At 35.5% G+C, this 16,398-nt stretch overlaps 1 protein-coding gene across 1 annotated transcript in view; it reads right to left on the bottom strand.

Annotated features, from left to right (window-relative positions):
• Nucleotides 1–2,543: 2,543 nt before the first annotated feature.
• The window catches only part of LOC108912023 (transcription factor AP-4), a 47,260-nt gene continuing 33,405 nt past the window's right edge, over nucleotides 2,544–16,398 (bottom strand). Inside the window, exon 3 of the mRNA XM_018717160.2 lies at nucleotides 2,544–5,964. Coding sequence (XP_018572676.1) covers nucleotides 5,107–5,964 — 858 coding nt within the window. The 3' untranslated portion in view covers nucleotides 2,544–5,106. The remainder of the gene's footprint in view (nucleotides 5,965–16,398) is intronic.

Raw genomic sequence — 16,398 nt, 5'->3', positions numbered from 1 at the left:
GGTATAAAAACAGGTCTTTACTAACACTATTATAATAAAGCCAAGAGTGAATCTCGAAATAAATCTTGTAATTCAATAAAGATAGTGGTAAGTGTAAATAAAGACGAGGCGATGGAGAAATAAGCTCAGAACTAGCAGAGGCGGTAGTGCAAAGAGACACGAGTCACAGTTCGAACGTGCCTGTTGCGAATCTCTATCTTTTACTTTTTATGTCTAAAGTATAGCATTACGATAGTATTACCAATTTATATAAATACAATCACAGTAACAAATGGGAACCAATTAAAGAAAATGTCAATTTAAATCAATTATTTACTTCACATCCATCCAATAAAAAGTAGACTTATGTAATACATTTAATATTAATATAATTCTATCACTACACCCAGTCTTACTCCGACTTTTATTAATTTGTATACAATCTCGAATCGGTTTAATTCAATTTACTGTGCCGATAAACTTTCATCCTTATCGTGATTTCTTTATAGGATTTCGTAAATATATCTCAAAAACGCTCGATTAAATTTCCAAACCACAATTCAACATTTCATCTATTCTTTTAATTCGGGGGAGAGCAACCGACAAAACACCTTTAATTTAGAATAATCGTTAAATCCCTTTGAATTTTATTATAAATTTTTTCCGTTTTGATGAAACAATTTCAGTTAAATTTTAAATTCAATTACCTAATCATCTAGCAAAATTAAGTGTTTTTGTTGCTCTAGGAATCTTAAGTTTGTAAAATCAAGTCGGTGGCGAATATTTTACAAAGTCAAGAGTTACTCAATTATAAGAATACGTCCGTAACAGTCGTGAAAATTTCTACGAAGACCATAACCTTACCTATAACTACAAATAAGCAAATACTCATTCCACCTTACATAAGTCTCTCGGAAGATAAAATTTCAATCAAACGTTATTGGTTCAGTGCGAAAAACTTAAATTATTTTCCTATCGTGTTTACTGGTTTTTTTTCACTGGTTTTTCAATCACGTGCTATCTTGGAAATCTACCTTACGGAGACCCTTAACAACCTTTCAATATTTCCCTACCAACATATTTCTTCTAAAATTCTAGATTTTTCTTATTGATTACTAACGAATAGCAATGCAACGCATCGTAAATCATCTCCAAAAAGTAAGATTCCTAGCGGGTACGTTCTATAACGTATCCCGTTGACTGAGTGTTAAATTTCCTAAAATCTCTCATTGGATGATGTCAAGCAGAGATACAGTTTCCAATAAGATGAGTTATCGCCCAATCAATTCCATTTCAACAATCTACTATCAAATTTCCTACTTCCCATTATAAACTAATAAAAAAGCAACCAACCCCTCTCCTCTCGTACCTTACCTAACCTACGCTTATTACTTGTCTTTATCGCAGTAAAATTATTTGTTAAAAATTTCAGTACTTTTGTCAAACGGCTCCCTGAGCCATTTTCTGTTTTAAAATAATCCGTAATTGGTTCGGTATCAGGCCCGGCAAAAATATTAAAATCGTTTATAGACCAGGACGGATCTGTTTTGAGGTGGATGTGAGAGGGGGCAGGGAAATTTTTTCTAGATTACTCAGTACAACTCACATAATAAAAGTGTAGATCGCTAGATCTGGGCGAGGTCCGGAACATTTTCAAAATTGCAAAAATGTTTAAAAAAATTTTAAAAATTCCTATTTTATGTGAGATTTTTACTTATATCTTGGAACTTATGCATTTTGGAAGAATATTTAATTAATTTTTTTATTATTATTTGTTTATTATGTAATGTAAATTAACGGCAAATGCCGATAAACTTTGACTATTTATATCTCAAAAACAAATAAACGGAATTTAATTTTTTTCTTTTTAAAGGAGTGTCTTTTCGAGTACTTTAAAACTTTAATCCTTGAAAAAAACCAAATTGAAAATTGATAAATGTAATCCAATTGTTTAAAAATAAAAAAAGTGTTACCTTTAAAAATTTACTGTGGCCGTCCTGATCAACCGATTTCAATTTTTCAAAAACCATTTGAAAGGTTGAGAGGTCTTTTCTATGTGAAAAAATGTTCAAGTTCTAGTGATGCTTTATTTTAGGCCGTGCAACGTTTTGAAAATTTGAAAAAAATTTTTAAAAATTTCTTTCAAAAAATTATTTTGCAAAAACCATCAAACCGATTTTAATGAAATTTGATGTGTTGTTTTATTATACCCTAAAGTTTTTTTTTACCAAAATTAGAATGTCATCGGAGCAATTAAAATATTTTAAAAAATTATACAAAAAACCTGATTATTTTGCCTTTTTTTCATCAATTATTGCTATTTTGCAACATCGGTAATAAATTTAAAAATTTTTAACTTGCACTAAATTGTGCAAAATTTAATTCTAAAACTTTTTTTCCTCTTCAATAATCTTCAAAAATGCATAAGTTCTAAGATATAAGTAAAAAACTCAGATAAAATAGGAATTTTTAAAATTTTTTAAAACATTTTTGCAGTTTTGAAAATGTTCCGGCCCTCGCCCAGATCTAGGGATCTACACTTTTATTATGTGAGTTGTACTGAAATATTCCAGCAAAAATTAGCTTACCCCCTCTTACATATCAGAAGTGGGATATTTCGACAGATCCGCCCTGGTCTATTATAAAAGTTACTATTATCACATTATATCTGTTAAAGTGTTTCTTATTAAACCGTCTAATAAAGCTTATAATATTTTTCCACTAAGCCCACCATACGTTACATATCGTTTCCTTATCTTTAATCATCTGATTTTATCAATTCTTACTTATATTTAAAAAAAATTGAAATAACGACAAATGAAAATTAAAGGTTTTTTTTTAATTTTCAGGAACAAATAATTATGGGCAATATCTTAAAAATGTTGCGGGTATATTTTTTTAAGTTTAGTGGCGCCGATAAAGTCAGACGATTCGACGAAAGGAACATATTCCTGCCAGGCGTGATTCTAGCGATAATTTCTCGATTAAAAAAAAGTTTCCAAATAAAAAAGTATATATATTATGTTCTACTATGATCTATGTGTGTCCTGGTCGTAAAAGAACCGTCATAAAACTATTTCTCTAGGACGTAACAGAAAACAATCGTTAATATATCCTTAAACTTCATCGTACGTATACCAAATTTTCAAAGTTATGTACAAGATGCAAAGATAAACCGTATGTAGATTAAAAAAAAAAAAGAAAAAACAACAAACTAAAGATGATAAAACGTTCTCCCATGCATTCAGATCGTGCGCTGAACACAAACTAACTTCTAGATTTTGTCGCTGCTACGCGACGGCCTAAAAAATATGTACAAAAAAAAAGGAACAAACAATTCACTATACTTTCTAATATTGATAAATATATTTATATATGTTTTTGGCGTTTCACAAAAAAAAGAAACTTTACTCTTTTAAGTAACAAAAAAAAAAAAATAAAAAAATCGTCATGTTTAAAATAAAAAATTGAAAATCGAGAGCCGACCATTGTTGCGTATCAATCCACCAATCAAAAATTTTATAACATGTTCATTGAAAAAGTATACATGCAATTAATAAAAACACTTTGAATACGAATACAATTTTTTAAATACCACGAAAGCGCTCGACTGTCCAGGAGAAATAACGATTTGTTGCTTCGTAAACTCTTTTTTTTTACTTTATACTTTTGGAACTAGACATTTATTTAATGTTGCCAAATCGTTATTCCTCTCAGCAAATGTAAACAGAGATAAATATTTTATATACAAAAAAATTTGAAATTCTTCAGAACCTCCAGATTAGAAACGGTCGAAATGGAAGTCTGTGCCAAATGCCCCAAATAATGTCGACCCGAAGAAGAAAGTGTTTAAAAAAAATATTGGGAAATTAAAATTTCTTTTCTTCAAACCGTTTATTTGTATTTGAGTTTAAATAAAAAATTCGCTCATCAATTTTTGTCACATTCGACACCGAAATAAAATAAAAAGTAGGCTTTGATAAATGAAAATGAATAATGTGTTATATGAATAGAAGAGAATTTCAAAGAATTAAAAAAATACCTGAATTAAATCGGTCAATAAATTTTTTACTGGGTGTTCTTTTTTCATTTCAAATGGGTCACACTGTATATAATATAGTTGCATCAGTCAAACAAAGGAATGAAAATATTAGATAGTGATCCATAAAATCCGTTTTTTTTTTAACTTTTTACTGAATTTTTGTTCCCTAGCAGAAAATGACGTCATCGTATCGTGCCCCGAACTAAATATTTGTACACCTGTATTAGACGAAGGGTAAATATTACAAGTTTGAGTAAATTCCAGTATTTAAATTTTGTGAGGTTATGATTCCCAAATACTATTTTTTTTTTGTTAATTCCCAAAACTAAGAAAATTGTAACAGCACAAAAAGTGTAAATTTCACAATTTATAGTAAAATCAGCGAACGGACCTTATGAAAAAATAGTGGCGGGATTTTATGGAAGAGTCGCCATCTAGTGGTTTTGTTCCTAAATTTGAATGATTTTTATTCAGAAATAAGCCTGAATATTTTTAGAAAATATGCTTTTCACTGTGCATTTACGTTTTAATTAATCTTAAACGAATAAGCTATAAATATTTTTAAAAAGAATATACATTTTACAGCTACAATTTCGAAAACCTAATGGAAAAAAAATGTAAAGAAAAATCGCAACATAATAGTTATTCGAAAAATGAACGGTTAAAAAAAAGTGTTTTCCTTTAAATTCCTGATTCAAAAAAGAACGAAATTACTAAAATTCACAAATTATACTTTTCCGAAAGTTTCGAGGTTCAAACAAAAAAGCATCGGGAGTAAATTAAAAAAGCCATCATCGCCCAAACAGTAATTTTATCGGTACTTACATTATTTATTTGGCATTAACTTCCATTTTCGGCGGAGGCCCTTTCGTCTCGTCTAATTTATAATTTAGAACTAGGTGGGATCAACATAATAAAAATCAATCAACAACATATCCACATTAAAAGGCCGGCCTAATGCGTGTTATAAACATTGCGCAACGTCGTCTAACATTTGCTATGGGTCGGACACGTCCCGATGCGATTATTTACTCCTGCTTTGCCTGTCCGCCGCTCGGGGAGCTGGCAAAGTGGATGATCTTCGATCACGACGCCTGCTTCACCACTATCACACCTGGTCGTGACTGCTGGTGCTGTTGTACGGTCGCCGGGTTGTACTCCAGGTAGGCCTGCATGTCGGTCTTGATGATGTTGTCGGAGCTCCGTGTCGTCAACGCCAGGGGTACTTCTTGGGTCTGGGGTTCGTCGCCGAACATGTGATCGCCCTCGAGGTGCCTGATTGCCTCGACGATGGTCTCGAGGTTCTGCCTGGAGGTGTTGGACACGTATATCCTGCTGCTCTCCTCGTGAGAAGTGTTGGGGGAGGGCAGCCTTTCCACTTCCACCTTAGGCTCTGCTTTGATGGCCGCCTCCAGGACGGACGGCAGCCTCTGCTGCTCCGGCAGAACAGTTATGGGGCTGGAACTACGCGAGTTCGGCGGGGAACAAACGACCGTCTGCGTGTGGCCCACCGGCGGAAGGCTGTCCGCCGTCACCAACTGCAAACCGATTTCCTCGGCTTCGTCCACGTGAAATATCTGGGTCGGCTGCTGTTGCTGCTGGAAAAGTTGAGTTTCCAGCTGACGGACTTGATCTTCCAGTAGCAATCTTAGGTTCCTCTCTCTCTCTAACTGCCGTTTCAGCTCGGATGGGCATTCGGCTGGATTGTTGACCGTGACGGTGATGAGGCCCACCGATTCTGGCGACATAGATCCCAAACCCTCGTCGGACGATTCCGCGGAAATTGTTGGAATAATCAGTTCAGTCTTTCTCTTCTTAGGGGGCAGCTCGCCGCCCTCGTGTTGGTTCACCAGCCTCTTCAACTGACAGTTTTGGGACAGCAACCTAGTCTTTTCTTGCTCCAACGAATAAATATATTCAGCGGTTTGCTGGAGTATTGCAGCCTGCAAAAAGAGAAATAAAAAGAGATAAAATACACGTAGATCGCTAAAACTGGATTATTTTTAATAACGAGCGTTAAAATAAAAACATGGTCAAGTTGGTTCTGAAAATTTGGACGTAGGGAGTAGCGTATAGCAAATGAACTTAAACGTCATCTGTCAAAGCGCTATATCGCCGCTATCAATTTGAATATTTTCGTTTTAAAAAGCGTTTAAAATGGTGTTTTCTCAAGAACAAAAAGTGTTTATCATAGAGTCCTACTTTAGAAATGTACGCAAGATTGATGGAATATGGAAGTATTCTATTGAGGAATGTTTCATAGAATTTCAAAATCAATTTCCCGGCGTTGTTGAGTACAAAATTTTTCAAAGTGCAGTTCAGCGTTGTGTTAATGTTTTTCGTGAAACGGGCAGTGTAACAAGAAAAGAAGGAAGCGGCCGACCTAAAAAGCGGACTGAAGAATTAAAAGAAAATGTCCAACAAATAATGGAAAATGCGCCAAGAACTTCTGTACGTGTTTTATCACAAATGGTGGGAGTATCAGTCGGTACCTGCCACACAGTGTTAAAAAAAGATTTGCGTTTGTTCTCCTATCGTTTAACTTGTCAGCAAGAACTTCATGAAGTTGATTTTCCGCGACGGGCTGTATTTTGTGAATGGTTTTTAAACAACTACGGTGAACTTCATAATATCACCTTTTTTTCTGATGAAGCCTGGTTTCATTTAAGTGGTTACGTAAACTCACAGAATATGAGAATGTGGTCTTCTGAAAAACCAGATAACTTTTTTGTCGAGGGCCCTCTACACGCTCAAAAAATTGGAGTTTGGTGTGCTCTCAATCGAAGGAGGATTTATGGACCTATTTTTTTTAATGGTACTCTTACTGCGCAAAGGTATAGAGAAGAAATTATCGCTCCTTTTGTTAACCAGCTGGAAGAAAACGAAATTACAAACTTTTACTTTCAACAAGATGGCGCAAGGGCACATACGGCAGGCGAGACGATGAATATGTTGAGGGAAGTTTTCCAAAATCGACTAATAAGTCTCAATGCTGAACATGAATTTCCACCGAGGTCATGTGATATTACGCCGTGTGATTTCTTTTTGTGGCCTTACCTTAAAAACACTATTTTTGAACTGCCTATTCCTGATTTAAACCATCTGCAGGCTCGACTTATAGACAAGATTCGTGAAATTAACAATACCCCGAGCATCTTAGAAAATGTCTTTAATTCTTTGAGGAACAGGTGTGAAAAGTGCTTGGAACAAGGAGGGGGACACTTTCAGCAGCTGCTTTAATTTATTGTTATAACAAGGAGGGGGACACTTTCCGCAGCTCCTTTAATTGTTTGTTATTGTTATCACGATTATTCTTTAAAATAAAGTTATATAGTCATTAACGTTATTGAAACTGACAGCTGCTATACAGCTCGTTGAGAAATGAGGTTAAGTTGGTCGCTATAAGCTACTCCCTACGTCCAATGTGTCGGAGCCAACTTCGACCACGTTTTTATTTGAACGCTCGTTATATTCAGTATTTCTATTCACAACAAATTATTTTTTTTAAAGTTGTATGTCTCAGTATATTTTAATGATACTAGATATAAAACAGCAATGGCAAAGATATTGATAAGTGTATAATATTTAAAGAGAACTTTCATCATAAAAATATTCGACCAAAATTTATGGTGTAAAAATTAAAATGGTGGGAAATTAAAATATTTCTAATGATTTTGTTACAAATTCAGGTAAATCGATATAAAACATGAAATATGTATATTTCAATTGCATTTTATTGAATACAGTAAACCTTAGGCACATCACGAGTACTAGAAGTATAGCTGGTTGCATAGATGTGGATTATTTTCCGACATTTTACTATTATTAATACTTTTATTTTATAAAAATTATTTTAGAGAACATAAAAATATTTTTGATTTTATTCCAAAATTAGATAAATAATTACACTGCGATAATCAAGTGCTCGAGCTAGAAGCATAACTGGTTGCATAAATTTGAACTATTTTCCGACATTTTCTTGTTCTTTTCTTTTTCTTGTGAAAACTTAGTAATTAATAAAACATTATGACGTCGTAATTAGATATACATTTTTGTTGGTAGATTATTTTACTAACAATACTTTTTATTTTATAAACATTATTTCAGTGGAAATGAGAAAATTTTTCTAATGATTCTATTACAAAATTAGCGAAGTAGATATAAAAAAAAAACATTCAATCGATATTATCCGATTATTTATATCTGCGTCTTATAATTTAAAAAATAGGGATCGATCTCGTAATGCTTCGCGTCGTGGCTGGGCGCCGTATAAATAAATTTGCGTTTGCGTTATTCAAGTCTAAAGCACAAAAAAGAACCGGTAATGTAGGTTTGTACTATAAAACATCGTTGTTCTAAAAATAGCCACATTCAGATATACGCAAGTGTTGTGTGTTGTCAGGCTGTGCGGTGGCGCCCCTCCCGAGATGCCGCGTCGGAATGCCGCACTAACAAAGTTATGCGGCACTCTTGCGGTCCCGCAAGTTTCACGCAAGCACGAAAAGTAACAGCAAATAGCAGAGCCACGGAGAGGGAAAGATAAAGAATGCCTCTTCGAAGCCCATATTTAAACTCCAGTGTTTTTGTTAGTATTTTTATTTTTACGCCTATATGAATATCTGTGTTAAGTTTCGCATTTAACTATTTAACTTAGAAACTCTCGATAAAGAAAGAATTAACCTGACGACATCAGAGCACAAATTAATCCGAGAACGATTTTGATATGTATTGAGCAATAAAAATATTTGTGATTATTAAAAAAAGTATCCTTTATCTGCCTCTTTCCCAACGACATTTATCAATCGGACGTCGTTTTTTTTTACAGCACATCAATTGTGAATTTATTTCTATGGGAGGCGTGCAAAATCTATTTTAAGAAACGACTACGCGGTCTCGGGTCTCGGGTCCCACAACACATACATTTAACCTTGGCCACGAACGGTTGGTTGGCGCCAGAGCTTGTATTATTTTCCCCGGTATCAGCTGTTTTTTGCATGTAAAACAACCGTCTACATTTGCACACAACCGCGACATCGGTACAGCACGGATATCGGTATAATCTTTATGGAAGTTCTGTTATTAATATTTCCATCACGTATCATTGAAAAGTGTAGAGTTTAGGCTTAATCCCTCAGCTTCCAGAATCTCAAAGGAAATTATGTAATTTTTTTCTACACGGAATCGTTTCCAATGCACGTAAATGAATTTACGTAAGTATCAAACATCAAGTTAGCAGATAGATTGGGTTCAAACGCGAGAAAATATTTGAAACATAAAATGAGCAACCATCAAGTCGTCAAATGCATCTCATCACACCACACCACACATCATTCAAATTAGGTCAAGCCATGTCGAATGATACACCAAACCCCATTGTTCAAAATGTTGGAGAGAATGTGTTGCTTGCTCTGTACTGGAATATCTGCGTGTATAACTAAATAAAACAATCAAGGGAATTTTTGTTTCAAGATACCACATTCGAAAAAAATCCTAGAGAAATGTAGCGTGTCCTGCCTCGATATTAATATGTATGAACTTTCTAAAGATATCGAAGATTTAGTTGCAGTCACTTTTCGAGAGATTTGTGCTGCACACATACATTTCACTGCAAGGTGTAATGTTCCTTTCTCAAAAAGATCCAGATCAGATACATTTCACCAAATACTTTACAGGGTTACTAATAACCAAACTCCTTCATCTTTGTTGCGTAAACGTCTAGAAATAATCTAGAACCTTAGGGTTGTTAATCAATTCGTGACATCATTTCGTGCGACAGAGAATCGAGAAGGTGAATGCTGATAAATCGAAGGGAAATATTCTCCGATCTTTTTTCCAGGCGCCCAACGATAGACTTATCTACAAAATTCCAAAACTCGCCGTATGTTTCCGCTGCGAGGCCTCTATCACCAGATATCTATTACGTTACGTCTCCACTACACAATGATCTAGTCCTAGCCAATGCCGGCGTTTTTATTAAATAAACGCAGTCAGCTGGGAAATTCTAGCCGGCCGGCGTTTCGCTAGGTACTCGACACAAACAGGCCAGCTCCCAGCTAGGCTAGGAATCGGTGGCTAACACCGTTCGGTAAAAGTATACAGCCGGCCGCATTCAGGCTGTTCCGACGGAGCAGCTGTTGAGTTTCGGGGCCAAGGAATATAAACAGGCTGACAGGTGAAAGACCTCCACGTCGACTACAATTGACATCATCTACCACGGAGGCGTTTAAATGGCAACCTCGGCTCGCGAAGGAAACTGCGTTTCAGCGTCTAACAGCCGGAGTGTAACGCAGGTGTTTGAAAAAATCAACACGGTTATGAGGCCGGAATCATTCGGATTGGTGCTGGGACATCAGTAAGAAACGTCGATATTTAAACGTCCATGTCAAAATGAAAGAAAGGCAAGCGTCAATCGTGACACTTTCTATTTGTGTTTTTTTTATTTTATTGATACGTCACAAGATATTTGAAAACAACAGAAAATTGATTAATTTTTATGACTATGCAAAACTGCTAGTAGAAAATCATCGATCAATGTCGCCCGGCATTAATTCAGATCCATTTAATTGAAATCTATGCTTTTTTAGATGCACCGTGAGTTCAGTTGAAGACAGCACTTAAATTTGAACAATTTTCCTAATTTATCACATGAAGCGGTACTGGAACATCACTTAAGAGGGCTCTATAGCAAATAGCCAACCAGCAATACAATTTTCTAAATTTTATTACACAGTTTGTCTAAATATGAATTAATGCACAAATAACAGACTTTCCCCCATTTTAATGCAAATTTTCTATAAAACGGAGTTACTTTGAATCTCAAACTACTTTTTGTTGTAAAGAAATTTGTAATTTGAGTGTCACACTAACTCCATTTTATAGAAAATCTGCGACAGAATGGAGGAAAGTATGTTATTTATGCACTAATTCATATTTAGACAAACTGTGTAATAAAATCTATAAAAATGTATTGCTGGTTCCCTATTTGCTATTGAGTCCTCTTAAACGTTACAATTGAGAGAAAATAATTCTGTATGCTTTAGGAGTTATTTCTTAACCTTAAAATTTAAATTCGTGGTTAAAATAGCGGTCTGTAGTCAGAATTAAAATAAAAAATTCTTTGAATCTTGGAAATTTTTTTAGACATCTGATAAGATTATTTTTGTTTATTCATAAACAATTATGATTTTGTCATTTTTTGTTGTTATAAATGAAATATATTTGCCGTTTGTTAATTTCTGCTTGGGCTCTATTGATTCAAGATTTGAGAGCAAAATATATCTACAAATATATTGATAGTATTTTGCCAAGTATTTCATTTCAAGTTTTTAACTTTAACTTAAAAAAAACAGATTTTTTTAATACAATTTTTCCGTTTCATACAAATTATGAATTTACCAAAATTTCCAGTGGCGTTGAATTTTTGGTCTGCCGTCATTAGTAACATCACTGGTTAATGTATGTATCCGAATTCTGTGAATTTTTGTTTTTAATTAAACAAACTATTTGTTTTATTACTTCACGTGACATCTTTAGGCATTTTACAAAATGAATTTTTTTTAACACCCTGTCTTCGAATATACCTTCATGAATTCAAATTTTTTAACTTTAACCAATTAATCCCGAAAACCCCATTGCACAGGCTACGTTTGTTTAATACGTGATCACACTGTATATCTATAGTAGCGCTTAATATCAAAAAAATATGTACTTGAATAAATTTTATCAATCCATACAAATTCAAGTGGCTGTTACTGGTTATATAACACCATGTACCGATAATTACTGTACTTTGGCGAAAATTAAGATTCGGAAGGTCAGCGCGAAACTAGCCCAACCGAATTTCGGTTAGCAACACACTCACAGTCACAGATCGCTTTTCGAGATCCATTACATTATCTTATCAAGGTTTCTGGCAAATTCCGATTTTGCACCAAAGGTGGTGGAGGGAGGGGGGTAAATATCTAAAGTAGGACGTTAACCTCGTGACGTCAAATAGTGCGGGCAGTGTATCGACCAAGACGACGCGCCATTACGTCACTGCGGCATCAGCTGGGTGTGGCGCCGTTTAGTAACTACCCAAACCGCGCAGAGATGTCGCCGCAGCACTGATAACCGCCCAACCGAACGATAAATTTTAACAACAGACGCGCGGACAAGTGTACCGGATATATTTGCGTTTTTATGATGAGAAAAAGGGTTTATAATCACTTGCAACCACACGTCACAGGGAGCAAGAAATTTTAATTGAATAATAATGCAAAAGCATTAAAATGTTGATGTAAAGTGTATATCGTAGAAAATGTATACTAGTGCCCCGCTTCCGGCTTACTGATTCTCTCCCAAAAGCTTTTAACCGCGAAACTCTTGGAAATAAATATTTTTTTCTAGTCTCGTGTGGTGATCCTCGTATTATTTTAAAAATAACAGTTTTTACTAGTATAAGCAGGAACTCTTGCATGTTGAAAATACAAAATAAATACTTCTACACACTAAACAACAGCACACAATTGACATATGTATCATATGCAAAAGTACAAGTTAATAAACTGAAAACCAAAGTAAAGAACATACTAAAATATTTATTAGATCTTTGCCAATACTTGCGTAAGGTTAGGTTACAATTCACGACGCACGGTGTGACGCACAGCTGTCGCGCGGGAACGCCTGGCGTTTTAAAATATTGTTATGGTGACCAAAAGTTTTATTTAATTAATATACAAATTATGAACAATGATAATGAGGTAAAAATTTACAGATATCCATATTTTGCTCACATAAACGTTATAACGGTATTTTTTTTAAATGTGCAAGTTGCCCATTGTGCCACGGAATGTGTTATAAATTACTGTGGCAATTTTCGACTTTTCTTTATTACCGCCGTTCCCCAGCGGCGGCAGTCATTAATCTAATGGCAAATTTATTACCCCGGGACGTTGACACGTTCGAAAAATTTAAATCTCCCGATAAAAAATGACGCGTTCGCCTCGTAGCGACGATGAATTAATTGTTTATTAATGAGCCGGTGTAATAATGATACGGCTAGAGGGACCGCCAACTTCGAGCGGCGACGCGACGCGGCGGAGCGAATATTTGTTTGTGCAGTTGTAATGCGTTAAGTTGGCCAGGCGGAAACATCACTCCGCCGTAATCTCGCTGATTTATTTAAAGAAAAAGACAGGACATCCGCCTGGGATGCGGTGAAGCGGCCTTTAAAGATGCCACGATGGAGAGAGAGAATACGGAACACAATGGTTTCGGATCTGCGTTTTTAAATTGCTGATTATGTAATTTAGTGGACATAGTCGTTGTGTGAGAGACAGGCAGACTTTAAAAAATAAAATGGTTTTAATAGAAGAAAAAAAAAACAATAAGGGGATATTTATAGCATTAAACTAATTTCTATATCAGCGCTTATATAGAGAAAAAGAAAAATTAGCAAAAAACCCACTGGCATTCTAAAGGTACATGACATTTTGCTGTTTTCTGAAGGAATGGACTTTCAAACAAGAGTAAGGGATTCTGACTTAAAAGAGACTTTATCAAAGTACTGATTTACTCATATAGCTGCATCCTAGATCTTTAGTTGAATTGTTTGTATTGTAGAATGATCAAGAGCGTGTTGTTCTGGAATCAGAAGCATCATAGCCCGGTCAAAATAGACATTTCAAATAACGAAAATTCCAACAGAGCTAAATTTTGGTGGAAATGAATCAGCTGTCTCTTCATCGAAATCACATGAATCTTCGTCTGTTGTATTCAATTGGACATTTGAGCAAGACTGGCTTTGGCAATTAGTACACGCTGGAGAACACAGTAATTCTACTCTTCTACAGCCACATTTAGCACTACAACCTTTTTTGCAATTGCAAAAAATAGTGTTTAGAAGTTTTTCCAGAGCAGGTGGAAGTAAAGTTTGAATAGGTTCCAAAGTATTATCTGTTAATTTCCAACCCCAGTCTGCTGGGTTCAGATGATTGCCTAGCAATGTCTGAACTTGATAGTATACTCGATACAAGTGTTGATTAGCAGAAGCCGATGTTGGACGAAGACAAGATAGTTGTACTCGTTTCTTGTTTCGTGTATTTTTTACAGAAGTTAAATACTATATTTATCTATACAATCAATTTTTTTTGGAGCTCCTTAACAGCAAGGAGAAATCGAATTCCTTTTGTGATTATTGTTTGAGGTGAAGAATCAATTTCTGCAATCAATCAAATCTTTTCTTCCAAATAATTTTAATACTGATGTTTTACCCCTTCTGAACATTGCTGATGTAGTATCGCAGCCGGTTACCGCATGTAAAAATAAGACATGGTTTTGGCATTTTGGATAAGCAGATAAACCTTTTGAAAAATATATTTCTGTTCACTCTTGAGCCTTTTCAGGTTTTAAAAAGTACATAATTTTATCAATTGGAGTCCTTGCAGTGAGTAGTATTAATAAGTCAACATCTTCACCAACTACAATAGTTGTATTTGTTGCAATACATTGTTCTATTGCTGTTTCAATTATAAGAACATCTGCGTCATTTTGACGAAGGGACTGAGTTTCCTTTGAGTGTAAATTCTCAGAATAGTATAGTTTATACATATAAGAGACACAAATAGGCATTTTTACTTGCATTAAGAGCCTGACTACGTTGCATATACATTGTGCATATCATGTAGAAGGTGACTCCTTCAACTTTTAGAATCGCGATATCTCAGGAATGGTGGTTCTTAGAAAAAAAAGTATAAGGACCATTTTTGTAGATAATTTTCAGATCTATAATTTTTATCAGAGCTACTTTTTTTATAAAACTTACCGTTTTCGGAAAAAATCCAAAAAACCTCAAATTTTGACCTTTGACCCCGAATAACTTTTTTAGCACACATGGGATCGGTGGGGACTTTTGACACTTTATTTCTAATGGTGTACCCAAGGTCTCCACCAAAATTTAGCTCTGTCGCAATTTTTGTTATTTGACCACTATTTTTATGACTAATTTGACCGGACTATCAGGCACAGAATCTGAATATCTGACCTTGACTACAAATATGTTTATTTCACATTTTCTAGCTTTATATGAAAATACCTTCCGACTGAGTACATTTTATCCCATACTGTACCGGATTGTTAGTGTGTCCCAGCGTTTGGCGAATATAAAAACACAACCATGCCACGGACGCTCGTATTAAATAAAAATGCAAGTATTGTTCACAGGAAGTTGTTTATTTCTGTCACAAAGCGGCGATACATCATGCGCTGGAGAAAGGGAGATGTACGTCTCCGCGTACCACAATCATTTTTCATTTACTCCGAAGACGCTCCCCGGCGCCCATAAACGTTTTCTTTCCCCCGTACACCGTTTTGGCAGACGCCGAGTAAAATTAGCCCGCGTGCGGAGGCTGTCCGTCCGTCTGCTGAAATTCGATCAGTCGGTTTTAAAATAAAACGTCCACGGATCATGGCACCGCGGCAGCGTCGGATTGGGGTACCCGAGAGCGACGAAACGAAAATAAAAGTTGTTATCGTGCATCGGCGGCAGGCAGAACAGCGCACCTTTGTGGGGCCCGTTCTAGAAACAGCTGATACACAAGTTCGATGACATCATCGTAGAAAAATTCGGGCCTCATTCATGCCACGATAATGTAAATGCTCCGGTAGAGGAGAAGAGACTGTTAATCGTTCTATTAAGGCGCCCGCCGCCGGGGCCGTTAATTTTTGTAAGAGCTGTACCGTTTCCGAGAAGAGGAAGCGTTACATGATCGATTCTATTCTATAAATGTCCACGGGGTATTCCCAATGGATTTGGGCACGTCGATTATGTTTTAAAAATAGCATCGTCAAAGGAGAAATTTACCTAGTGCGTTCAGGCGTTTTGCGTATAAATAGTTTAAAAGTAAAAGCGCAAAATCGGGTTGATGCATAAATTCGTAGCGTTTTTATTGAATCCAATTTTATTTCTTTTTAATAAAACATTTGACGGTTTTACTTTTCCACGTCTGAGGAAATCTGGTGGTTTAGAAGTGAATAAATCGAACACCAATTTCGTTTTAAAGAAAACCTATCGAAGAAAATCTGATGGAGTAAGATCAAGAGAATATGACGGATGTGGAATAACCTCCCAACGGAGTTCCTGAATAGCCTCTCAACATCATTTTCGTTCTGTACGTACTAAGAGAAAGGAAGGTACACTGCCCGACTGCAAAATAGCCACGAACGGCCGTTGGTTCAAATAATATTGAGATAATACCGCAACATTAAGCGTTATCTCGAATATGACGTTCAAACTACAATTTCTTATTGCCACAGCCTTGCCACGAACGACCATTTAAATTTCTCCATCCGATTACAATAAATGAATTTTTAGTGTGAGCTAATCGCGACTCACCTTG

This window comes from Anoplophora glabripennis, unplaced genomic scaffold (genome assembly GCF_000390285.2).
Source record: "Anoplophora glabripennis isolate ALB-LARVAE unplaced genomic scaffold, Agla_2.0 scaffold88, whole genome shotgun sequence".
NCBI classification, from domain to species: domain Eukaryota; kingdom Metazoa; phylum Arthropoda; class Insecta; order Coleoptera; family Cerambycidae; genus Anoplophora; species Anoplophora glabripennis.
Note: the sequence above shows the minus strand (reverse complement) of the source record. Positions and strands in the feature narration are given on the sequence as shown.